Source organism: Gallinula chloropus (assembly GCF_964237585.1).
Source record: "Gallinula chloropus genome assembly, chromosome: 6".
In the NCBI taxonomy this organism is placed as follows: domain Eukaryota; kingdom Metazoa; phylum Chordata; class Aves; order Gruiformes; family Rallidae; genus Gallinula; species Gallinula chloropus.
Genome location: NC_140091.1, coordinates 15,670,750 through 15,696,849, shown reverse-complemented (window position 1 = coordinate 15,696,849; position 26,100 = coordinate 15,670,750). Strand labels below are relative to the sequence as shown.

Sequence of the window (26,100 nt, the reverse complement as noted above, 5' to 3'; positions counted from 1 at the left end):
GGATACTACATATGTACAGCCTCATAAAACCAATGCAGTGTCCAAAATCTCCCCAGCGCCCTTAAAGAAATTATCTCTAACTCATTCATCATTGAGGCTGACTTCTTAATGCTGAACTGATGCTAACCTCCTGAAATGAATTTCACACTGAAAATAGCCTTCTTCCAGCCGCCTGGACCATTAAGTCCTGTTAGGGTTTGTTGGTATTAAGTCTGCTAAAATATATTCTATTCTTGTATTCTGTAACCACAAGCAACCTAGTCTGGTGGAGGGTGTCCCTGCCTATGGCAGGGGGTTGGAACTAGATGGTCTTTGAAGGTCCCTTCCGACCCAAACCGTTCTGTGATTCTATGCTCTTTTCCTAATTGCTGAAGTTAATTAATTACAGTTTGTCTCATACATGGCTCAGGAGTCCAGAAGCCTAACCCTCCAGGCATTGCATGGCTTTATTTTCACCTTTCACTGAGAAAGTTTATTAACAAATACTCTAAATCCAGAATACACGATAGCTGTTTTTGTCAGTGTTATTGTACAGAGCCAGTGAAGTTTACAATATAATTTGCCTCGAAGAGGAAGACTTAAAAGGCATTTGGTTTAATGAACAAGGGTGGGAGCCAGGAACTGTGGAGATGCCTGGCTCTGTCTCAGAAGTGCCACATCAGCTCACTGGAAGCACCAGAGGATCTAAAACCTTTCAACCTATTTGGGTGCCTAGGACCTAACTAGGTAGGTACTACTAGGGAGCAACATAGGCACTTGGACTTGAAAAAAAGACTACAGCAAAGGTAGGCTTCTTGCGGTGGGAGTTTAGGTTCTGACCTGTGTGCTGCCAAATTACCCGCGATCGGGCTGCAGGACTGGACGTTGAGGGCAGATGGGAAGTTTTCACTGGGCAGCAGCATCCTTCCCAGCAGTGGCCGGGAGCAGAGCTGGCTAGGCGTTTCCTGGCAACCAGTCTGGGGACTGGCTGTGATTTTAACACCCAGGAAATCAGCCCAGATAAGCACAGTGACTGCTCCTTTATTTTTTACATGCTGTCCCACGCGTTTGTTGAGAAGCTGGGAGCGCTAGCACCGTACAGAGGTATCGCTGCGGTTCACGTTTGGAGTACATGGCAGTAGCGTGGCACACCAGGCAGAGGGACTTCGCAGGGTATTTGCAGAACCGGGAGTTTTCCTGCCTGAGAGCCAGACCCGGCATTGATTGCTTCCGCTTCCATACGCTTTCCTCTTCAACTGCTGGAAGCCAAGTCTTCAAGACGGCAGCGATAACCCGAAGCTGAACTTGGACAAGGGAAAAAATTACGTTTCGTCTTCGGTGCTTTAAGTGGCCCCGCGGGCGAGACCGGGACCGGGACCGGGGCGTCTCCCGGCGAGGCAGCAGCACCGGTGGGGCTGCGCGGGGTCACACGGGAGCTACGGGCTGCTCCGTTGCCTACCGCCTGGCGCGTTCCCGGGCCGCAGCACCCCGGAAGAGAGCCCTTTACAGCAGAGGGGTCCGACCGCTGCCAGCGCCCGAGCCTCGCTGGGAACCCCGCCGTCCTCGGCGGTACGAGCCGCCCGCCCCGCTGCACCCCGCCAGCCGCTGCTCTCGGAGCCGCTGCGCAAGCGGGGCGCGCCCCGGGGAAGCCGCAGGCTCCTACCCCCGAGCGCTCCCCAAGCCCCGTTCCAGCGGGAGCGCTCAGTGACCCGCGGGCTGCTGGCACGGAGGACAGGCGCAGCGGACCGCCGTTCCGGGCAAGGGCAGGGCCTAATCTGCGACGGGAGCCGCTCTCCGCACCTCTGCGCGGCAGGCGGGACCCCGCTGCCAGCCCCAGCGGTTCGCCGCGGGCCGGACCCCCGCCCGCCCTGGCCCAGGGCGGCTCCCGGCCCCGCAGCTGAAGCTGCCGTCGGAGCGAGGTGCACGCGCGCAGCCCGAGGGCCCGGTGGGAGCGGGGCGGGAGCGGGGCGGGGCCGGGCCTGCGCGGGCGGGACCCGGGCCGGAAACGCTGCCCGGAGCGGGTTTTCCCAGCGGCGGCGCCGGTGGAGGGCTTCCCGCTATGGAGGGCCCGGGTTCGGCCCCAAGCTTGGGGTTTGTGGGGCGGCTGCTGACGGAGGACGAGATGGCTGAGGTGAAGAAGGATGTAAGTGGTGGGGGGGCTAAGAGGCCGGGCTGCCCGGGGCGCGCAGCGGCGGGGTGGGGCTCGGGCCCGGGCGGGGGAAGCGGAAGCCCTGTCGGAGCGGCCGTCCGAGGGGCGAAGACCGGTGGGAGGGCAGCAGCGGCCGGCCGGGCTGCGGCCCCGCAGTGCCGCCCGGAATTTCTCGCCGCCTTCTCGGAGGACACCGGCGGGGGCGGGCGGGTGGCGCGCGGCGAGGCGGGGGCGGCGGGCCCGGCCCCGGGGTCCGCGAACGGGGCTGCGCCCCGGGACGTCCCGCTCGCCGGTAGCGGCAGCCCGCGGCTCGGGCCTCCGGAGGGCCCCCGCTCCCCCCCCCCTCGGTATATGGCGGGTAACGGCCCGACGGAGCTTAACCACGGGCCGGGCGTTCACCTGCGAGTTCCGTTTTTCCTCTCGCCCTCCCCGAAGCCGCCCACTGCTCTGCCGCCTGTGAGCAGCCGGGGTTTGGCGTTCATCCTGCCCGCGCTGCCGCAGCGAGCGAGCGGAGCCGGGGCGCGGGCGGTGAGTGACGGCAGCCGGGGTGAGCCGCCGATGCGTGTGCGTCTCCCGGTGTCGGCGGGGCTCTGGCACAGCGTGAATACTTCGCTGCAGCGCTGACTTTTCTTGAGGCTTTTCGTTCTGTAGCTCCCTGATTATTTCCCCCACCCCGCATTCGCTGATGGCTGGAATCTGAGGAAAGACTTCATCCGGATTCACTCTGGTTTTACTGATCTCTTTGCTAGACTGGGAAGCCAGAGATATGCAAAGTCAGCCTCAAAGCAATATTGGCTAATTGAAAAACAAAATCGCAGTTCATCAGTTATTAATTAGCCACCTATGCTTCTGATTGTAATTTACAGTGTCTTGTGTTTGACTTATTTGGGGGGTTATGTGCCTTCAGAGTGCAATAAAGGATGTTTGGAGTTGGGTTTTGGATTCTTACTAGCTTTATGCGTACATTGTTTTCTTTAAAGGCTTTGTCATTGTTTTGTGAGGCACATCTTCTGAGGTATTACTTCTCTGGAACCAAAGGGTGATACCACAGCTAGCGTCCGCTGGTTACACCAAAAAAAAAAAGCTAAGAGCTATTTATACCAGTGCATGTGTGTGGCAAGATATCTGTGTTAATCTGTGTTGGTGACTGAGTTCGTCACAGAACTGCATGTGTGTAGCTTCAGCCATTAACCTTTTAGGATCTCCCATAGTAACTGGAGGGCTTGATGGAAACCTGGTGTATGGGAAGAAATAGCGTTAGTTTTATCATCTAAATGCAGTCGAATAAATCTGACTTCAGAGCTTCGTCTCTCAGATTTTAAACGTTGCTGCCTCACGATACAGAGTGCTGGTTCAGTGTAAACTCCCTGAGCTGTTTCAAAGCTGTTTGAAGAACTTTGATAGGATCACTTCAGAGGAAGGTGCTGCCTTCCCAGAAGCTCTGTGTGTGTTATGTCACACAATACCTCAGAAAGCTAACTTGCAAGGATGATTTTGTCTGGGCAAACTTGTCCTGAGGCAGAATTATAAAGAGGTCATGTCCAAGAGTTGGGAAGGAGGCAGTGAACTGTCCAAAATTATAAATGTAGTCAAAACCATATTTAAAGCATCCATTTAGTGCCTTTACTCTTTCTGTCCCAAATAAACTGAGGATAATGCAGAGGGGAAACAGGGACTGATACACTTTGTACAGGGAAAGACTTATTCCGGGAAGATGGTAGTCAAAACACAGTGGTCTTTCTATTCAGTAACACGGGGTCTTCTGGTGTTGCAATGCTGACGGACACGTTTCAGAGCTTGTTGATTGATCCTCCGGGTGGGAGGATGAGATTTCCATGAGAACTGAAGAAATATGTGTTGCCCACTGCGCTCATACCATTCAGGTGTGAGCTTGTTGCCACGGGACACTTGAGACGTGTTCCTAAAGTGATGGAACCTGTGCTGGTGCCCTGTTCTGCTCTTACAGTAGTTACTGCGCTGCCAGTAGTGTCAGCACTGCTGCACATTAAATTGGACCAGCATTTTGCTGCTTGAAATAATATGTCCTACAGCACAGAAATCTAACTTTTCCTTTGCTTCTATTTACTAAGCCAGTAAGTGGCTGTAAGGCAAACAGTTTCAGATTGTCAAGTGCTGCTATTATGGAAACTAAATGAAAAAAGCAGGAGGATGTTTTAAAACTTTCTTCAGGAAGGAAGTTTTGTTTCTTTCCAACTCTTCAGATGCCTTTTATGTAAAGCTAGTTTTCCTTCTGTCTCTTTTGTCTTTTTCTTTTCTCTTTATTTTTGAATTGAATGTGACCGGGGGCGGTAGTTTTTTCACATCAGTAATATTCAGCTGGTAGGTGTCTGACTTGTGTAATTCTGCACACTGAAAAATGAAGGCGGAAGAAACTGCCTATTTTGCAGCATTACATAAAAACGAGAGCTTGTTTTTCAGGCACAGGGGTGTCATTTGTGGCTCTCATTCATAGAGTAGTAGATACTGAAACCAGAGAGTTGTGCATTAATTCTGTTTTGCTGTTGGTATCGGGCAGGCTTGTTAATGTGCAGACTGAAATAAGATCAATATTGTTTACATGTTGGTGCTGTCTGTGCCTGTATGTACCCTCTGAGCGAGGTGGAGAAAGATTGTTCGGGGCGTTTTTTGATGACTATAAAAATAGGACACTTGATCTTCTAAGGAGGAAATCGAAGTGGTGACACAGCAGTCTTTAGTTCTGACATTGCTCCTATAAAATTACCTCCGAAATGAATTGGTAGTTGGGTTAGAATTAAATAGGGTTACAAAAGAGAGCATGTTTCCCCAGAAAGATGACCTGTAATGAAAAGTGATGCGATACTCGGCTTTATAGCTACCAAAGACACAAAGTGGCACTGCTGCTGAAGTGCTTGAGGCAGATGTGTCTGCTTCATCATAACTGATGTTAGTTGAGCCTGTGTTAGGCTCTTTAGAGGATGATGGATCCCATGGGCAGATTATTCCACCTCTCTGCTGGTTATACAGGAGATGTAAGCAACCAGTTTACACCTGAAAGCCGAAGTTATGCAGCAGAGGGTAGGGTCATTTTGCATTTGCCAAAGTCATCAGAGTTGCACTAATATTCGGTGGTCTCTGCAGCATGAGGTGCGCAGGTTGCTTCAGGTGTTTAATGTAAAATCTTAAACCAAAAAAAGGCAGTCTGATGAAGAGGAAAACCAGCTAGTAAAGTTGTCGAGAGTAGGTACATCTGTGGAGCAAAGTTAATGTATTTTGGGTGTCAGTACTTTGTTGAACTGTTGTAAATAGTGGTGTTTACTCAACAAACCTTTCAAACAGTGAGTATATTCATGCCATTGCTCTGAGACTGCTTTTATTCAGTGTGCAATTTCAGTATTTTGGCGTTGTGCCTTGTGGACACACATAGTATGGAAAAGTGGCAATTGGGTAGTCAGTGAGAATGAGTGTGTCTGCAGACAAAGTGAGAGGTGCTGTTGTGTTTTGTTGGAATAATTTCTTTTCTGAATAATCACCGAGTAAGCATAAAATGTGATAATCACAGACTTGATGTAATTAATGTTTTCAATAAACATTCACCTTGTTACTAAATGTGCTAAAACTTCAGAGTTCACATAAAGAAAACTAACAAAAGAGATAAGTAAATCAGATAATGTTTTTTAAAAATCTATTTTTTTTTATTCCAAGAAAAAAATAATCTTTGCTAGGTAATGCAGTGGCAGCTTTAAAAATTGCTTTGTTAACCTGCTTCGTTAAATTGCTTCATTCATATAGGTTTCAAATGCAGGCTTCTAAATAAACTGAAAGATTGGCTAATATTTGTTTGTTTGGGTTTTTTTTAGGCTATAGAAAGGATGCGTCCTTACCTGTGTGATAAAATCATAGCTGAGAGACACTTCGATTACCTGCGTTCAAAGAAAATACTCACCAGAGAGGACACGGAAGAAATTTCTTCTCGGTCTTCCAGCAGGAAAAAAACTGGGAAGCTATTGGACTACTTAGCAGAAAACCCAAAGGGACTAGATGCTTTGATTGAGTCTATCCGACGTGAAAGAACACAAAACTTCCTGTTACAAAAGATAACTGACGTAGTGCTGAAAGTCAAAAATGAAAAGCTCGAAGCTCTCAAAGGTAAGAACTTTTTCTAAGGCATAAGTTTTATTTTGAGGGTCTGCAAAATTGAAGTCTCAGCTACTCTTTAAATCATGTTTCTTAGTACAGGGGTTTTTTTTGTGGTTTATTGGGTGGGTTGTGGTGGTGGTGTTGTCCCTCTGGTGTTTGGAACAATGTTCTTGGAAATGTTACCTAGCATGTTTGTATCCTGGCTTTGCCTTTTGACTTAAGTGATCACATCAATCATAAGTTGCAAACGGACCCATTGTGTGTTGTTATCATGGATAAGTCTGTCTTCACAGTTCAGCTTTGCTTTTGTGGCATTCTACTTCAGAACTCAAAATAGGTGGTTATCTTCCATCTTGCATTTCTCTTGCAGCTGTTTGCTGCTGTGGCAGGATGCTCAGATTTTGTTAAACTTTGCATCTCAGCAGAACATAAGCCAGAAAATGCAGCCGGAGTGGAATTCTCCTGTGTGCTTTTGATACCAAAACTTAAAATTAGACTCTGTAAACATACGCGTGTGTTGCATCATACAGGTAGAGTGTTTTTGTTGGCACACAGAGCCTGAAGTGACAATATTTTAAGGAAGATAAAGTATAAACTTTCTAAACCAACAACCTTGGTTCCCCTTCCACACCCATCAAAGAGAAATGAAGAAGTACATTTTAACCCTAGAGATGAAAGGCCTGAAGTTTTCTCTGGCTTCGTATAACACAGCCTTCAAATGCAGTCCCCTTCGGAGTGGAACCGTATAGCTGAAGCTTTCAAAATTGTGAAGAACACTGTGAAAATCTGCCAAAGGAAAGCTCAAAGGGCTGAACTGACTTCTCAAATGCATCTTAAATTATGGTACATCTTTTGTCAAATAGTAGCTGATACAAAGAAATCATTCATGTTGTCCTCGATAACCTGCATGTATTTCTTAATTTGTCGTGAATGTTGGGATGTCACAGGTGAGATGAAGGGGTTAGTCTGTTAGAAATATACTTGATCTTTGATGATCTTACTGGTATTAAATCAGAGCGTGGTTTTAAGAGTGGATCATAGTGTAATTAAATCTAATCTCTGTTTTTTGTTTTAGGTCTAAGCTGCAGCACCTGTATGACCTCACTGTATGGAGGAACAAATAATCTTTCTAGATCATTTTCTGATGAATCTAATTTTTTTGATAAAATGAAAGACAAAGAATCTACTCAGATACATCATCCAGAGGAAGATTATAGCACGGCCCCATTTGTGTCTGCTGTCTCTCTTCATTCAATGAATTTACCAATTGCAGAGATGGGAAATACAGAGTATGCGGTTTTCTCAGCCTCTCTTCCAGGGCCTGGAGACCCTGGTGCGCCCCCCCTCCCTGCAGAGCTCCAGGCAGAGGGGCAAGAACCGTGTACTAGCTCAAGTGACAATTGCTTTTTGCCTTTGAGGTCACGTTCCCTTCACCCCCAGTGAACGCTGTTAATCCAAATGGTACTGAAACTTTGTGATGTCTTTACAAAAAGGTAAAAAAGGGGTTTTCCAAAATGCAAAATCAGAGGAAACTATGCTAGTCTCTGTTTTTAAGGATTTATTTTTTGGTGACTGGGTGACTGGAGCTGCTTGATTTTGTTCTTCAGGGAGCTTTTTTCAGAAGATTGTGGTATTACACTGTCAAAGGTTTGGTTTTCAAACCAGCGTATTTAAGATTTCACACTTAGTTGCAGATACTGAAGTTGCAGAACAAATGTGGGTTTCTTTCTACCTACAGAAACTAACAAATCTGTTTTCTTAAAGTTTCTGTGATGAGTGAATTGGGAAAGATGGTTAGGAAAAGTATTGAGTATTGAAAAATAACTTCCTGCACTAAAAGCTTAAACTCACTTACCGAAAAGCTTAAACATGTTTACCAAATTAAGTGCTTCTCTGTAAGATAAATTATGCCCTCGGTATATGTGTGTGCAGATCCATTTGAAAAGGAAAAAAAAAAAAAAGGAATGTGGCCAAATCTGTAGCTACACTTACTTGCAGCAAGTTTTTAATCCTTTGAACTTTGGTCTCTGTTCTACCAGTAAATCAAAAGGCACTCAGTACCCCCATGATTTGCATTAACAAATATACTTCCACAAGTCTTAGCATATTGGTCTTGTATATTTGTTAGAGGGTTCTTGATTTGAGATGCACTTTAAATAGATATTCTCATTAGTATTGGAAAAGGAATGTAAACTGCTGTAGCTGCATCCTGTGGGCTGGATGAAAAGTGTTACTGTATAATGCTGTTTTGGAGCAAAGTTTGTATGTTTTGTCCCAGTAGGTAAGTAGAGGAGGAGTCCTGTAGCAAGAAAGTAACCATAACTGCAGGACTCTGATATGTTGCACTTCAGATACCTGTCTGGCTGTTCTGAAGAGTGGGTGTACATTTTGAATTGTTCAGAGTCAAATACATTTAAAACTAGTTCAACATGGGAAGGTTCTCATTTCTTGATGCAATGTAACATGCTCTGTTTCTCTTGTTCTCTACTCTTGAGTTGTAATCTACCTTTTACCAAGTTGGCCTATAATGACTTTAAAATTACTAGGCAAAGACAGACTTACTTGGAAATGCGTGCAGTTTTATCTGTAGTACTACACTTTAAAGCAATGTGCTGTTTTCAGTATATCAAAGGGTAGCTTTGTATTTAAGGCTTTAAATTATTTTGGCTCTCGTGCAGTGCTGTAGCCATGTAATTCCATTCAAGTCCAAACCCAGGTAATAACCCTAAACTCTGTTCTCCTTTTGTGGAGACAGGCTGTCAGCAGGACCTCAGTAGAGTCCCTAAATCTTTTTCATGCTTACTCTGGTTTTGGAAGTAGGTTTAAATAAACTGCAATGTTCAACTACACTCCATACTTGATATATGAATAGCCCCCATTCAATAAAGATGGGGGATTCTCCTTAGGGTTTGTAAAACCCCTTGGTTTTCTTGTGTACATCGTGATCATAGACTGCCAGGACAGTGCCAATGCTTTTCAACAAACCTGGGTGGTTCATAAGACACTCTAGAAGTTTAGTGCCTAAATATGGTAGCAAGATTTTGTGCTCTAACATGAAATTAAGAGTAGTTGTCAATCCTTCTCTCCCATTAACTGGAACAATAGTTGGATGGACTCGGGATGTCTCAATACCAATGTGTCTGAATGCCCACTGTAACCACCCAAAGAGCTGTGTTTAGGTTTGGGTCCCTTCTTGGACGCCTGTAAATGGAGGAGAGCGAGCAAGCTTGGTCTGAATGGAGGAAGAGCATCAGCTGTGAGAGAAGACAGCCTTGCAGTCTCCAATCTGAAGGCGTGAGGTGTCCTGCCTGCCCCAGAGCTCCACACAGCGTGCAGGAAGGCTGCCTCTGCAGGATCACTGCTGCAGCGGAGCCTCTTAACCTGAGACTTCACATGAATGTATTATCTTACCAAATGTTTATAACGTGCTTTTTTTTTTGTAATTTGGAATGTTTTTATCACAACTTTTGGAATAAATTCTTTTGTATAATTGCCTGTTTTCCTGCCCACCTCTCTCCTTACTAAAATGTAAGGTTGTAAGAGCAGCTCGTGGATGCGTAGTTTTGGTTTTGTGTGTGTAGGAGGCTTTTGTTCTCGTGTTACAGAGGTTTGTCTCTGGTGGAAAGACTGACAGTGTGAAACACCTGTGCCTGTAGGATTGTGTTCAAGAGTAACGTTTAGGGAGAATGTGCATGTGAAATTAAGTCCTTGTCTGCTTAACCACAGCTTCTGTGGTTCATGAATAGGATTGCTAACCTCATTCTTGGGTTTGGTGGGGTTGGTTTTTTATATGACTCAATCTTAAAGATGTGCGAAGTCTTGCTTCCAGCCATGCATATATTGACTTTGTTCTTAAATTGAGATTTTTATTAATAGCAAGGGAGAAACCAAACCTTTGAGTGCTGAGGAGCATGACTCAAAAAAGGATCTGCAAGTGTTGTAGGGGCGGTGGAGGGGCAATGCAGCGTTTGTTTTCGTCATGCTTTGTGTATAGGGCTTCTTTCAAAATAACAATTACAGTATTGATTATGGGAGATAAGCTGGACACGGGTTACTATCCTTACAGTAAAGGAATTGATTGTATTAAAACTAAATCCCCTTCCTTGGACCATATCCTGCTTCTGTGGCAATAGAAGTATCCTGAGCAGCCCAGGTATTTAGCTGATGCTGAAACAGATCCGTGGGCCTTGTTGCTAAGGGCAGTGTGGCACAAGCTTTTCCCAACAGCTCTGGGCAGTTATCTTGGTGCAGATCGCTGAAGTTGACTGGGCCAGGCTGTGCTCGAAGCTTTATCTGCCCCGTGTTAGCGTGAACATTAAGGAAAACCTGTTTTGTCTCTGCTTAGGCCTGCAGGTGTGAAAAAGGAGAAATGGAGGTCGCCTTGGTTTCACGGCTGCTTCTCTGTCTGTCTGTGGGCACCGAGAGGGGAAACAGCCCCCAGTTCCTGGGGTGATCCGGACAGCTCTGCCGCCCCCTCTATCCCCGTGCTGCTGCACCCCCTTCACCATGGACAAACTGGGCCCGCACCCCCACGGACACAGCGGTGGGGTTCGCCTCCCGAGGGCCGGCGGCAGCAGAGGCTGCCGCGGCGCGGCTCCGGCGGCTTCTGGCTCCCGCGAGTGCGGCGGCGAGCCGGAACCCTCGGCGCGGGCCCGGTTTCCGTGCGGGCGGTGTCGCGGCGGCAGGCCCCGCCATGGCGGCGGAGGGAGAGGACCCGCTGGGCTATTTCGCGGCCTACGGCAGCTCCAGCTCCGACTCGGAGGCCGATGAGCCCCAGCCCGACGAGCGCCAGGCGGGGGGCGGCGTGGCGGCGGGGGACAGCCCGGGACGGCGGCCGCGGCTGCCGCCGCCCGATGAGCTCTTCCGTAGGGTGTCGCAGCCGCCCGCCTTCCTCTACAACCCGCTCAACAAGCAGATCGACTGGGAGAGCCGCGTCCTACGGGCGCCCGAGGAGGTGCGGGGGCTGGCGGGGCAGGGAGCCTGGCGTGGGCAGGAGGGGGGGCATGGAGCAGTCCGGGGCGGTCGGGTGGGGCCGGGCCGCGCCGCGCTGCGGTGCCGCGGGCACTGAGGCCCGGTGTGACGGGTGTCCTGCTCTCGCCTGCAGCCCCCTAGGGAGTTCAAGGTGTGGAAGACCAACGCCGTGCCGCCGCCGGAGAGCTACAGCCCGCCCGAGAAGAAGCCCCCGCCGCTCCCTGCTGTCGACATGGCCATAAAGTGGTCCAACATCTACGAGGATAACGGCGACGACGCGCCCCGGCAGGCCGGCAAGGCCAAGTTCCTGCCCGAGGAGGAGCAGGAGCCCGTGGAGTCAGGTGAGGGACTGGCGCTCTGCACGGGCCCGGGTTCGTGCGGGCAGGCGGGGGGGTGCCGGGGGGTCTGTGTCCGCAACCCGCCCTGCCCGGAGACTGCAGGAAGCCGCCAGCCTCAGCGTGGCTGCAGGCCCGGTCGGGCTGAGGTGCCGTGCCCGGGGGTAGCCGGCGCTCGCCAGCAGTCCCTCGCCCCTGCCGTGCCTCTAAGTGGCGGCAGGGGGTGATTAACGAGCCCGTCGTGCTACAGCCATACGAAACCAATCGGGCACGGTACTGCTGAAGGGGAGTGGGAGGTCTGACCTAAGCATCTCTCGGTGCTGCTGGCCTGAGCTAGGTAGGTGTAGGTCAGATTGGTCTTGTAATGCTTGCAAACCTGGGGGCTGAGGGGGGCCTTAAATAAAATGTCCATGTGACAGTACTGAGGAACATGCTGACTGTCCTCTTGGCTTCTAATCAGGGTGCAAGCTGTAATGGCAGCCTGAAGTAAAGAATCAGTTGGCAGAAGGGAGGAATTTCCAATTTTTTCTTTTTTTAAGTGCTGAAGAAAGAGAATAGCCAGTTACAACCAAGAGAACCAAACCAGAAGAAATTCTGGGCTGTTAGAACATATGACAATGTTTTGGTTAACCAGTAAAGCTGTCAAGCAAACCTTTTCCAAAAGACAGTGTTTTGTGCTGTCTTGCTTCTTCCCCAGTGGCAGTTTTTCTGTCTCTGCCTTGCTCCATTTCTCCCATGTGCTTTTTTTTTATAACCTCTACACATTCCTCTTAAGTCAGCCTTCATCCAAAGACTGAGAAGATAAACTGTTAATTGACTTTGATATGTCCTGCTTATAAAATGTGACTTTTCTGGCTTCTTGTCTTATCTATTCAAATAATTATTATTTTCTTTTAGAACAAGCACTGTGCAGTAGCATAAAAAGACCTCTTCTTAGTTATCTTCAGTGGTCTGTGGTAGTTACAACGAGCAATCATTCCTCTTCTATTCACCGTATTGTCCGCATCCCAAAAATGAGGTTGTTAGTTAATAGTACTGTCTTTTTTCTGGGCATCTCAGGTGTGGTTCAGTCAGCTCTGAGATGAGGATAGTGTTTAAGACAAAGATACCCTCTTTGCTGACTTTGATTAACTCGGTGTTTTATTTAAAGATGATGAAAAAGATGACGAACCAGCTTCTGCTAAGAAACGTAAACGAGACTCTGGGGAGCAGACAAAGAAGAAGAAGTCGTAAGCAGGGCGTGCTGGATTTAACCATAATGAGAATTTCAATGGACTTGGATTCCTTTGCTGGAATGGGAAACAAATCTATGTTTACTGAATTTCTCTCTCCTGTTGGGTAGGGAATTTTATTTCTGTAGTATGCTTGCCTTTTGGAAAGCACAAATTTAAGTGGACAGTGTCGTGATAGAAACTCGTCTACTGAACAAAATCTGAACCTGTTTATTTAAAAGAGCATTTTAGGAGAAGGATCCGTTGTGGTGGATACTGGTGCTCATGCAGGTTACGGGGCTTCATGGTATTTTGCTTATCAAGGAACCTGGTAACGTGAGCTTCTCTGGACTGACTTTTCCATTGTGTCAAAACCTTTTATAAAGGAGTACATACTAAAGTTTCTTTAAATGCTGTCCTGTGATATGTTTGCATAATGTTGTTTTGAAATGTACGTAAAGACTGCAAATAGGTCACTGGAATAAAGCTACATTTGAAAACATCTGCGGTATGGTACTGATTGCATTGCATGCTTGGTGAATAGGAGGGATGAATTCCGTACTGTGTGCTTTTCAGTGGTGTGTTTCTTATGACACAACAGATTCCTCAGGGATTTGTTTGTAATAAATACATGGCTGCAAACTCAGACCTAATAATCAAGTTTAATGTCTGATACTTGGTTTTGATGTTGTGTGATCTGCATCAGAGAAACATGAGACCAATTGATGCAGGAAGACCTGAAGCATTTAACATGTCTCTCCTAAAACTGAAAATAGAATCCATGTGGAAAAAACTACAGCAAAGCTGTGATAGTCTCTTTACTGCCAAATTGTAATTGTTTCTGTACAAACAGCTGATAATCCTTTCCAAGTGCTTGTCAGTGTGTATCGGGTTTGTGATACACTGCTGCATGGGTTTGCGGGTCTGTATATGAAAACACACCAGCAAACTGAGTTGGAGGGAAAGTCTCTCTAGGTTTGCTTTCAGACAAAGTTTCTGTGCCTGTGGGAGATTAGCCCCACTAGTAGAAGTTTATACAGTTAAACTATTAATGGAAACATTCATAATTTTTATTTTCCTTCTGTCTTGGACCAGCTTTAATTTGGCAGAACAGGTTCTGTGTGCACTAATATGTTAATATTTTTTAAAGTGATTTAAAATAAAAGAAAAGTAACCTCAATATATATAAAGCTACATTCATTGTGAGTGGGGATGTGAAGTTAGCAAGGAGTTATGCAGTTCCACCCATGGCAGTATGATAATGCTCTCTCTGGATCTTTTCTACCTGCAGACTCAGTGGCTGCTCCTTGGCAGTTTCACAGGCTGTCGGGCCAAATCCATGATACATTCTACCCCTTCTGTGCTGCAGAAACAGTCCAGTCTGGGAACGATTCAAAACTGGAACTCGTACACAGCTGAGGGCTCCCCGTGCCCCCGCTGCCCTGGCACAAACCCAGATGAATACCCGATGCTGTCGCAGCAGGCTCTGAGGTGAGGGATGGTGTCGGAGGCAAAGCTCAGGAAGCACTGGATCTGTGTGTGGTCCATCTTGGGCTGCGATGGCTGGGCTGGAGCAGGGAGCAGAGCAGACCCGGCCTCCCTCCTGTGCCCTTGATGATGACCCTGTGGAGTTCCTGCTGGGATGGAGAGCCCTGTGCAGCAGGCAAACACAACTGCTTGCTGAGATGAAGCTCTTGCTAGGTGGACAGCCAGTGGAGCGTGAGCATCCACAGTTGGTGAGTTGAGTGGCTGTAACTGCCTGTACTTTCTTTGTTTAGAATGCTGATGTAAATTCTCCCTCATTGTCGTAATAGTGTGTGAAACTTCCACTAAAAGTTACCATCTCATGCAGCACGGTTCTCTTGCAGGACCAGCTGTCTCCGTGCAGGCAACGCAGCCTTACGTCATCTGCTTCAGGCAGTGGGTTGTCACTGCTGCTGGGGTGGCAGGTCTCTACGTCCTGGTCCCCAGAGATCAAAGGTCTCAGTGTGCCTTGCTTACAAAGCAACGAAGGATGGTTTTCTTAAGGCACTGAATGTGAAGTGTGAATGGAAAGGCTCACTCTGACCTGGTGGGGTTTCTTTCTGGATCTGCTGTCCTAATGTAGCCAGGTTAAAGGTGCTAATCTGAAAGACTGCTTATGGTCCTTTTTTAACAGGGTAGGATAGGAATTCTGTACAGGTAGGAAAGTGAGATGTTGGGGCAGTTTCCCAAAGGTCAGTTTGTGTCAGAGCAGTGCGCTGCAGATCGCAGCATCTCTAGCAAGACGCTTGGTCAGAAATCTGCCTCAGCTGACCTGCGTGTAGAGAATGTACTCCAGGGTTAAGTGGGATGAGTGGTGGTGTTTCTTGAAATTTGAAGGATTTTACAGTTCAATGGACTGCCTAATTCTCAAGTCTTAAAATCATTCTGCTTGCCTCTGAAGGCTCCTTGAAGGGTGTTACAGCTGAAGGCCAATGTCACCAACTCTGAAGTAGGACGTGTTCCCACAGCTGCTGTGACCATGGAGGCTTTTGAACTTGTGCTGTTTGCTTTGCCAGTGGAGGGGGCAGCTCAGGAAGTTACCACACTAATCACTCCTTTGGTTTCCAGATCATATTATATATTAATTTCCAGTTGTCTTGGAGTTAACACTGTCTCATACTCGGTTTCCAAGGAGAAACCCAGCATCTGGGAGAAGGATTAATTGTAATATTTACAGGTTGAGGAAATCTTCATTGTAAGCAGCTTGTCTATTCAGGAGAAATGGCCAAAGCTACTGATGCTTCTTTTTTCTTGAGTAAGATATCCAAAACAAGGCTGTGAGGGCCTGTCCAAAGCCAAGTTATATGGGTGTACTGATTCTGCTGCTGGAAGTTTTCTTGGTAGAGCTGCTTCATTTTCAGGAGAGGCTGATGAGAACAGTGCTTTTGAAGCAGCTTGAGATGTCTTGGTAAGACTTGCAACTACAGGAGCATAGCCAGCAGTCCCCAAAAGGGGATTCAAAACTCCATCTCTTTTTTGCATGATTAGAAGTGACACAGATTGTACAAACCAAGAGAGAACGATAATGCTGCAGTGCTCAAAGGAAGCATATCAGGTTAGTGTCAAGAAATCAGTAGTAAGATTTTCTTAATTGTTTTGAAAGTAGAATGAGGAAAGACTGAAGAAGCTGAAGGACAGAGCTCGATGGAACAAGAAACAGACTGGCACGTTTCCCTCAGGTTTGGGCAGCTAACAACAAAAAATTGGCTGCTCTGTGCATCAGGACCTGTAGAATGCATGAGTGAACACTTGCTAAACTTAACCTGATAGCTCAGATGTTCACAAAAATCTCCAACTGGAGAACAGTTTATCCTGGAGTGTCTTTCAAAAGGAGATAATGACAGTGAACATACACCCCCGCTGACAAATGGGGAAGATTGGCTCAGAAAATTAGTCCTCTATTAACTCATCATGGCACTGTTTTTGTGATGAGTCAAATGTGATGATGATAATTATGTGTAGCAGGGAGAAAAGGCAGCAAAAACAAATACAAGTTTGATTTGAGAAAATTCTCTCAAAAATTTGTTGAGAAGAGTGGTGGCTGGGAGGTGGTTAATTTGCAGTGAACACACTGTGTGGCACAATAGCGGTCTGTTTCTTGTTCCATCGAGCTCTGACCTTCAGCTGCTTCAGTCTTTCCTTGGTCCACTTTCAAAACAACTAAGAAAATAGTTCCTGGGATTTCCAAGAGAGGCAGGATGATCTGGAAAAGAAGAATTCAGGTCAGCATAGATGTAGAGCTGCAGGGGGTAATGGCCTTCACAGCATGCAGGCTTGCTCCCAGCAGGGCTAAGCGGAAGGCATCCCTCCCTTAGTCCCTGTCCCTGTGCGATGGCTGGATGCACCCTAATGCCACTGGAGATCTGCTCCACTTACAAACGGGTTGTGATAAGCTTTGGGCCGCCAGTCTGAAAGCGAATTCAAGGGAAACGCAGAGTAATTTATGGGTAACCCAGAGAAAGAATTTTTGATCGCCAGGGAGAAGCAGAAGCCGGGCTGTGCTGGCTGACTCCGGGGGCAGGACAGCTCACCTGCCGGCTTGCTAACCTGGCAAGGGTCTGGGTGGAAAGATGCAGTGCTTCCAGTCACCAGCAGGATACAACCCGGGTTTTCTGGCTTTAAAGGCCCTTGTGCCTGTCTCCGTCTCAGCCTGCTGATTGCTTCCAACCCCCCTTGCCTGCTCTTCACAGATGTTTGTGCTTTTCCTTTGCGTTAAATGCGAGAGCAGCGCAGGACTGTCTTAAAAGCGTGGAAGCCGGTCACAGCTGACGTGTAGGGGTAGATGGCTGTACTGGTTGAAAAGGACCCTGGCAATGCCTGCAGCTGAGCAGCATTTGCTTTCCAGAGAAAATGCTTGAAGGACACCCTCAATTGCTTGTTAGACTGGAAAAATCCGAAAGGTTCACTTCCACATGGCTGGAAAAATCCCTGTGCCCTGCAGCCTGGGCACAGGTGCGGCTGTAGCGGTGCCCTGCGGAGCTGAGCTTGCCGACGGGCTCCCTGCTCTAGCAGGACAGAGTGGACGTGGCCGCCCAGGCTGCTCAGGGGAGATGCTGACTCCTCTCTCTGTACTTCACAGGAGGGCAAATGGTACAGAGGAACAAAACTTCCCCAAAAGAATGCTTGCGTGGGATGTGTCTAGAAAGCCCTTGAGAAAACGAGGCACCTTGCTAAGAAATGCGATGCCATGGCTGCCAAAGGCGTTTTCTGACCAATGTGACGTTTGAAGAAGGATGCAGCAAAACAGAGTGGTTTCATTGAGCAGAAGGCTTCTTGTGGGACATGGGAATCTCAGGGAATGACTCTGTTCCTGAGGCAAGCATGTAGGTAGCTTTCTGAAGGTGGACTGCTTTCTAAAGCTTTACAAGCCATGTAACTGGAAACCAAGAAGGGACAAAGATTCCCATGAACCATTTATTCAAATGCAGAGTATCACAGGGTAAAGGGAGCAACATTGTCCTCAGAGGAGCCCACAGGATTTGTGTCGCTGATAGAAGTGTGCAAAGATCAGTTGGACCTGGGAGGCAGAATCGCACCAGAGGCTGGAATGGGTATGTGCTGCTCGTCCCTTTGAACTGTTTTCTTCAGGGCACTTCTGAAAAAAGCAGGAATTTTCAGGGAAGCCAGGACCTGTGGAGCTGGATTGACAGAAGAATGCAATGAATTCAATGAATGGAGATAAGCATTTTTGGTCCTTATCAAATAATTTTATCAGTGTTCTTCATTTAGAAGATTAAGTGCACTTCATCTTGAGAATGCTTTTGTCCTGGTAGCTTCAAAAATTAAATCACATCTTTGCATTGCTATAGCTGTGAGCAGCAACACAAGGACCCAGTGTTTTGTTGTCTTCAGACAAGGACAATTTAACTCTCTGGAGCACTGTTGACTTCTCACTCCTTTGCTGAACTTCTCCCACCATCTGTTTCTTTCTGTAGGTGGACTGATACGAAAACAAATCCAGGATTAATACAGGGTAACACCAGAAAAATGTAATGGGCAGTTAAACCTAAACCACGGTACTTCTCAGGAGAAGATTAACATATTCTCCTCAAACCAATCCAACCAACCAAACACCACCATCACCACCACCACCACCAGCAGGCTCCCAGTAAAAGTAATTGGGGAGCCTTTCTGTCAGGAAGAAGAACCAGGTCCTCACAGGGTCAGGCCAGAATTTGTTTGCTGCTGGCTCTCGAGCAGTCAAGGACACCTGAGTTTAGATAGTTACAGTCTGTGTCAGGTAAGTCTCCCTCTTTCATCAGCATTGGAATCACTTGATTGTGATTAACTGTTTTGAAGCTAAATGACAAAATTATAGCAAAAGACATAATTTCCAAGGGTCACAAAATTTGTTGGGTCACAAAATTTGTTGGGTCACAAAACCTGCTCCAGGGCACCGTGTCCGAATTTCCTTGGAGCAGAGTTCTGCTGGGGATTACGTTGCTGCTGTGTCGGGGTAGGTCCAGAAAGGATTTAACAGACAGGCCCTGCAGTTTACTCAGAAGTTAAATTAACCTTTAAAACCAACTTTTTCCTCAAGACTCTTCAGAAGGACTGGAAAGAAACTACCATTGCATAAGAAATGGAGGTCCTAAAGATGGAACTGACCCGTTGTATGGGTTTAGACTTTACACTGAAAGAGCTCATTTAATCTTTCATAGGCTTTTGGCAACGTATAAAACTGGAAGTTAATGGTCTTGTTCACTGTGGAAATATCTAATGTGACTTGCTTAAAGGGCAAACGTCACCCGGGGCTGAATATGCTCCGTGGTAGATGGAAATCTCACTTGATGTCCGCTTTGTCAACAGTGGAACAGTAACGCTGGGGCTATGCAGTTGACTTCGAGTGCTCTGAAACTCAGACTTTAGTAAGTGATGTGAAGGGGCTTAAATGAATCAGTCATTTCATGTTGGAAATATTTTGCAGACCCTGATTTTTGTTTTTCCTTCTCATTCTAATAAAGTCCCATCGTTTTTAATAGCATTTCCCAGAACTTACCCTGCAAAATCATCACGGTTGGTATCAGCACTACTTCTCGGGGGAACTCTGCAGGATTTTCTGACAGAGCTGTGTTTATGTCCCTGACATACTTGAGCATTAAGAACCAGAAATAAAAATGTTTGGAAAATTGGCTTTCCTGGTACTTGGGAAATAATCCACTTCAGGAGGCCAGCTCCATCTTGAACATTTGTTTGTTTTATCTCAATTATATTGCGTATGGCTTTTGTTCATTAAATATAGAGGTCTTCTGATTCTATAAGCATAAGTAGGTTTATTGACTTTCCCTGTTAATGCTATAGGGTTGTTGAGAAGCTTTATGTGATATAACCACTGCAGTTCTATTTCTGGTATCATGCTGAAGGATGCTTTTTAATCTGTGGCTGCGTTTACATTGGTGAGCCCAATGTGAACTGGTCTGTGCTGTGGGCCAGCTCTGCTTTGCTCCCGTAGCTCAGTGCCAAGTGCATTAAATGCACTCCTGGAGTCATCCTCTGGTTTGAGTCTCACCTGGTGCCCTCTCAAAACCAGTCTGCTGGGCTGGTAGGGAGAGTTGCTTCAGAAGGAGCCTCTGGGTCCACAATGAACCGCTTCTGCAGTCTCACCCTGTCTCTGCGAGGAGCACTGCATGCACAGACAGGAGTGTCTCTGGGACATGCCTCTTGCCCAAAATATGCTGAGCTGGGAAAAACACAACTATATGCAACCTGGCTTTGAGGTCTCTTGGTAGCATGCCAATATTGCCTTCTAAACTTAGCTTTCCCCTTGTCTTAGATTTTTTTTTTCTATTAATTGATTCTCTTGCTTTTATCTTAAGTACAGCACGTGGTGGTGAATGAGAGCAGGAACAAATGGCAGCACTGATCCTGGCTTATCCACTGCTCCCAGACATGTGATGTTTCTCCTTGAAGATGCTGCATTCATTCCTGCAAGAATCTGTACGTGTGTACAAAGCTCAGCTACAGGCAGCAGAAAGTCTGTGGTATGTGAAGCTGACTGTACATATGAGTTACACTGCCAGGGGCCATCGCATTGAGCCTCTGATTCTTGATGGGGGATGAAGCCCAGAGCAACACAGTAAGGAAAGGGATTTGTGGATTTTTAGTCTTACAAAGAATGGATCTCTTTACCCTCCATATGCTTTCTTCTCAGGAAAACCTACTAGCATCTGCAAGCTTACAAAAACATTTTTCTCTTTTTCCTTCTCCCTCTCCAGCTCCTTCTCCTTCTCCAGCTCCCTCTCCATCTCCATCTCCTTCTCCAGCTCCCTCTGCTTTTTTTCTTTCCATTTCAGTGTAGTTGTCTTAACAGATTAATTTCTCCCTGAGGACATTTGGGCAAGGTGGAGAGAAAGAGATTGATCATTTCCAGATGCTCTTTGTTGACAGGCAAAGAAAAATTTTGCTTCAGGTTAACATTTGTGAATATATATCTTAAAAATATATATTTTTATATGTAAATCTGACACAGAGAGTGCAAGCCAGTATGACAAGCATCTCAAAAGTGCCTGAGATGCAGAGATTTGCATTGTCACAGCTACATTAATAAGCTAGGGCTTGCCCCTGCTGACTGCGCAAAAAGCCCTTGGAGTATCCTTCTCTGTATCCCCCATGAACAAACAGAGGAGACAGATGTATTTTTCAGACAGAAAGAGAGAGGCCATGTTCAACATGCTTCACTGCAGGCAAATAACTCAGCACTGCTTGCTTTGGAGTCGGACAGATTAAAAACACATCATTCACCTCTTATTTGATGCTTTGGGTCCGTTTCCTGATGGGATTCCTCAACATTGCACACTGAGTGCTGGCATGGCATGGCACAGTGGACCAGAACTGGCTTGAATTTGGGTTTCTGGAGAGGACTCTGAATTAGAGAAGCAGGGAGAGCTGATGTCTTATGTGTTGTCTGAGAACAGAGCCAGATGAAGAGAGCGATCCAGCATTCACATCCTGCTCACCATGTGCTCCATCTCAGTTCCCCACAGAACACAAGCAGGACTCCAGTATTGGCAGCTATGGCCACAAGCAATTGATGAGTTACTTTGATCTTGGCTCCTGCCTGGCAGTAGTCTCTAATGACTACGATATGAGGACTTCTCAGTGGTGAAAGCTGAGCATCAACCAGTTCCATATGAGACACTGATACCTGGAAAGAGCAGATTCCTCTTCATTTGCTGCTGATCTCTAAGGTAACAGCAGCTGCTGAGCACATGGAGTAACACAGCTCACGCCTGCCAGCAGCAGAGGAAATGCCTCCTTGGGAAGTGCCCTTCTGAACGACCACTTGTAACTGCTGTTGTCCTTCGCAAATGATGTGTGGAAACAGAAATGCCACTGGGGACCAGGAGTCTTTTGTGAGTCACAGGCTGGTTTCCACAGGGTGTGCAGAGAAGGTGGGGGAAGCCATTTGGACCAGATGCCCATGTTCCCTGTCTGTGCACCTTCCTTTATAGAAAGGAAAAAAGTTGCTGGTCTGGAGCATTAATTAATTTATTGTGTTTCAGAAACAGGCAAAGCAGAGAGGGAAGATGCCTCCAAGCCAAATTTCCAGAGTTTCCTATGGAAGCGGGGGGTTGGTAGGAGGAAGGGGCAGGACTGGAGAAGAAAATTATTACAGGGTTTTGTCCTTAGAGAAAAAAAGTAGGGCACTGGATCCTAAGACAAGGCACCAACAGTTTCTAGGTGTCCAAGCTGGAATATTAACAATGCAGCAGCTTCACTGCCGGGAAATGAACTGTCAGGTTTGGGGCTGTTTGCAGAGCAGCACAGGGCCAGGACCAGGATCTGCTGTTTGCTCGAGGCTGGGGTTTTGTCCCCTGAACACTCGTTAGTGAGCACATGTGAGGATCTGAGGAAACATGCTCCCTGTGTCCCCCGGAGGTGTTCCTCACGCAGCTCGCGGGCTTTGAGCTGCCACTATTTGTGCAGGAAGGGTTCTGCCTGTCACAGCCGCGTGCAACGCGTCAGCTCGGAAGGCTGCAAGCCTGTAACGGGGTCTTAGAGCATAATTAAGCCTGTGATACCTGATGAAATATATGTCTAATGAGAATGTGCTATCTGGGGGACACATCTTCCAACGGGATGGTAAAATGGGCAGCTTTGCAATTCAGCTTGATTTTCCTTTGATCTTGGTCTTAAATATAGGAGCAGCTACATAGTTAAAATCTGTTTTGTTGTGTTTGGTCCGTTGAGTTTTATTTTGAGGAGGAGGGGAATAATTTTAGCTCTTCAGAACTAAAAAATAGATCAAAATCCTGGTGACTGTTCAAGATAAATGAGCAGCCTGGCAATAAAGGGGTTTCTGTCACCTTGGAAACACGGCTTCAAAAAGCCAGCTGGAATAATTTTAGTTTCAGACTTCCTTTTGCCCTTGTCCCTCCCATGCAAATTCTGGTTTTATACTCAGTATATCCTGTGTAGCTATGTTTCTTTTCTATGTAGACAACAGGGGAATTTCCAGACAAAAAGTGGAAGAACACTGAAAATGACCTTGTGTGTGACGTCTCAGAGCCTGAAACCAGAGTTTGGAGAGAGAGAAAGTTAAACCCACCCAAAAATAGATTTTTAAAAACTAGTCATTTTAGATCTTGCAGATAAAAGTTTGATTTTTAATACTTGGGTTTTACATGCTGTTGTGCCTTTTTATGCTGAAGAAGAATATGGCATTTAGCAAACACATTTTATCAAGGAGAAGGAAGGTTTGGCAGGTTAAACTAGGAATAATCTATTTTGAAATATGGATGTAGCCTAGTAAATGTACATGGGCTATCAGAATCCCCACCTTTGCAATATCTGTCTGAACCGTGCTGTGTTGAAGTGCTGCAGGTCTTTGTTGTGGACATTACACAGATTATGCCCTGGCTCGGCTGGAAACTCAAGTAATTAGAGAAGAGATTAGGCTAAAGTAGTGCTTCTATCCACTAAAGAATGTAAATATTTTGAATATTTTCAATAGCTCACACTTCTTAATGACAGATCTCACCTCAAGAGTGCCCTTACTGTGAGGGTTCACTAGAAATAGCCCGAAGCTTTTGTAGCTTTTCCCTATCCTCTTGAAATCAGCTAAGATACATGGACTTCACATTCCCACTCCAAATATGTATTTCAAAGAGAAAAGTAAATTGATTTTCTATTATTTGAAAGGTTAAATTGCATTTAAATATCTATTTTGTTGTCCAAGTAGTAGTACTGGAAACTCACGGGAACCCATACAGGGGTGGCTGACAGGCCTCGTGCCAGTGTCTGCCATCACCTCTGCCTGCTGGGGTGCTACCAGCTGTGTGGTGTGGTGGGCTGGGTGGGAAGAGATGCCCCTGCACCATGCGCTGTAGCCTGGGCAGCCACAGGAGTCTAGCAGGACATTACATTAATACGTCACATGAGGTGTGGTTAGATGGAATAGTTGGCTAACACTTGGGTTAAATACTTGGAAAACCTTCCTAACCACGCAAGTGTTTTGACTGTTGGGATACTAGTAGGACAGGTAATGTGAGGCATTTGAAATGAGATTGGTCTGAACATGAGTGGATGTGGAGGTGTGTGATTAACGGAGCACAAATAGGATCATAAATCTCTATTTTCACCTCTGTTTTCTTGGAGTCTGATGTTTCTCCCAAGGGTTGAATGAATGTTATGAAAGATATTAAAATCAGAAGTTTGACGGTGCCACCTTCCCATCAGCTGCTGCACTCTCCTCATGCCTTGTTATCTGTCACAGGAGCAAGTGCGTGCTGGGAGCGAACATCAGCAGAGGCAGGCAGCAGGTTTGCAAACGAGCGACTTTCCCTGCCAGAGCCAGCAGGATCAAGTACTAGTCTTCTCCTTGCTGCTTTGTTCCTTATGCATCATGAAAGCTCATTGGGTAAAAACATGTGCTCCATAGTGCCTGGCCTAACAGGAAAACTTTTCTCCTGTGAAATAGTTTTATTTCGTTCTACTTGACAGGTGCGCTCCAGAAGATGCAAAAAACCTTCAGGGTTCACCTATGCAGCTTTCACCTATGCAGCTTTCCAGGAATCTTCTGCCTTTCAGTCACTGCTCTGAAGTGGTACTGCTGGGACTTTACAAGCAAGCAAGGTGTGAGCACGCTGAGGCCTGCGTGGACTTTGTTGCTGTAGGTTCTCACTATGAACTGCTCTGATCGCTCCCTTTGGCGCACACGCAATGCAGAGAAAGAGGAGGATGTTTCACAGATGGAACTGCACAGACCTCTCAGCAGCCTGAGGTGATGTGCTGGGTTTCTCTGGCTTTCCTTTATTTCCCTCATTCTTTTGGCTCTGTAACATGCAGGATCACTGTCATGAGATGATCATATATGCACCTGTATAAAGTTGCTTGAGGAATAAAAATAATTAGCTTACATAAATGAGACAAATAGAAGAGATCCTTTCAGCATGTGAAAGCCATTGGCACATTTGCCTACAGAAACAATGTGGCTTAAAATTTAAGATTATAAGAACACATCTTTAAGGCATCCTTGTGATTATTGCCAGTACTTGGAGGACAGCACGCTATATACAGTTCTTAAAAAGGTTCAGTATTCCAATTTAAGAACCTTTCCTGTTCTCTTTTTAAATATCACCTTTCCTTTCACAGCATTTAGAAGTCCTCTATACTTTGCCCTGACACGAAACTCAGAGTTTTGAGGCCGATGATTAAAAAAAGCTCCACAATAATTTGCTATTTCCAATGTAGAAGTGGCAGAAAAGAACTTTAGGAAAGTGGATTCCCCTAAGAACACGTTCATTAAATGTGTTGCCCCATCCTGGCATGCTGTTGACTGTTAAGAGGCCATCAGAAGCTGTTCAAGATACTCTGTAAGAGTGTTGAAATTTTGCAGGATTTTTGATAAACCCAGCACGTGCAGCAGGTTTTAGTACCCTGTGTGTGATGGGCTTTATGGTGGATGTACCCTGCAATGCTCCCAGGCTGTGTCATGCAGCCTGGTGGACCTTGTGGCTCTGCCATCAGGACAGCACTCCTGTACAGTTTTAACAGGGACCGCCACAGGACACAGCCCAAAAACCTTACAGCTCCAGCTAGATAGGGGAAGAGATTCATGGGTGTTTAGTCCAGGTTGGGATGATACAGTCAGATACTGCGAGAGCCTGAGTGACAGCAGAGGCTCTGCGAAGGCATTAGGCCAAGGAAAAGGACAGACCGTGGCGGGACATGGGTGAGAGCTCTGCTTCTTCCAGCTCCCCTGGGACAGAGGTGGCAGAGCCGTATGTGTGGTTCTGGCCTGAGGAGGTAGGACAAAGTAGACAGAGAAATGCTTATTTAGTGATTCCATTTCTGTTGTAGAGGATCTCGTAATGTTTTGGGCATAAAATTGAATCTGTTTTTCTTTGGCTTGAACTCATTACATTCTTTGCTGGTGTTTACTTTCACTTCAAGGTGGGGTGTCACCGATGGCCGATTTTTGTCTCCATGTTAGGAGAAGGTAACGGTGATGACGGTCGTGATTCCGACCGTTTTTGCTGCATGCCTAATGTTTTGGCTTCTTTGTATCCAAAATAGTTTGGTATTTTTAGCATATCTTCAGTAAGGCTGGCATCCTACTATAGCACTGGCATGCAGTCAGACTGCAGCCAGAGGTGGTAATGACAGCCCTGAAGTTCAATGACATGTTTTGGAAAGCTCATAGGGATGTTAGCTTGGGTTCTCGAAAAAGACAGATACCAACTTAAACATAAGTGCGAGATGCTAAAAGGAGCCTGAGTTACTGGCTTAGTGCTGTTTAAACAAAGCACAGAAGGCAGAACTGTGACTGTTCCTGCTGCTTGATTTAGCTGATAGCTCTGAACACAAGCAT

The 26,100-nt window shown here is 46.5% G+C and overlaps 2 protein-coding genes across 2 annotated transcripts; both read left to right on the top strand.

The window, feature by feature from the left end:
* Positions 1-2,038: 2,038 nt before the first annotated feature.
* On the top strand, positions 2,039-7,690 carry BCL10 (BCL10 immune signaling adaptor; the record flags this gene model as incomplete). Its single annotated transcript, XM_084266264.1, has 3 exons — positions 2,039-2,122; positions 5,968-6,256; positions 7,323-7,690. The coding sequence occupies 3 exons, from the start codon at positions 2,039-2,041 to the stop codon at positions 7,688-7,690; spliced, it is 741 nt and encodes a 246-aa protein (XP_084122390.1).
* A 3,250-nt stretch (positions 7,691-10,940) lies between these two features.
* On the top strand, positions 10,941-13,213 carry LOC311193407 (UPF0690 protein C1orf52 homolog B; the record flags this gene model as incomplete). Its single annotated transcript, XM_084266222.1, has 3 exons — positions 10,941-11,201; positions 11,352-11,559; positions 12,704-13,213. 3 exons carry the CDS (start codon positions 10,941-10,943, stop codon positions 12,784-12,786), a joined length of 552 nt encoding a protein of 183 aa, XP_084122348.1. The 3' UTR covers positions 12,787-13,213.
* Between the last annotated feature and the right edge of the window lie 12,887 nt (positions 13,214-26,100).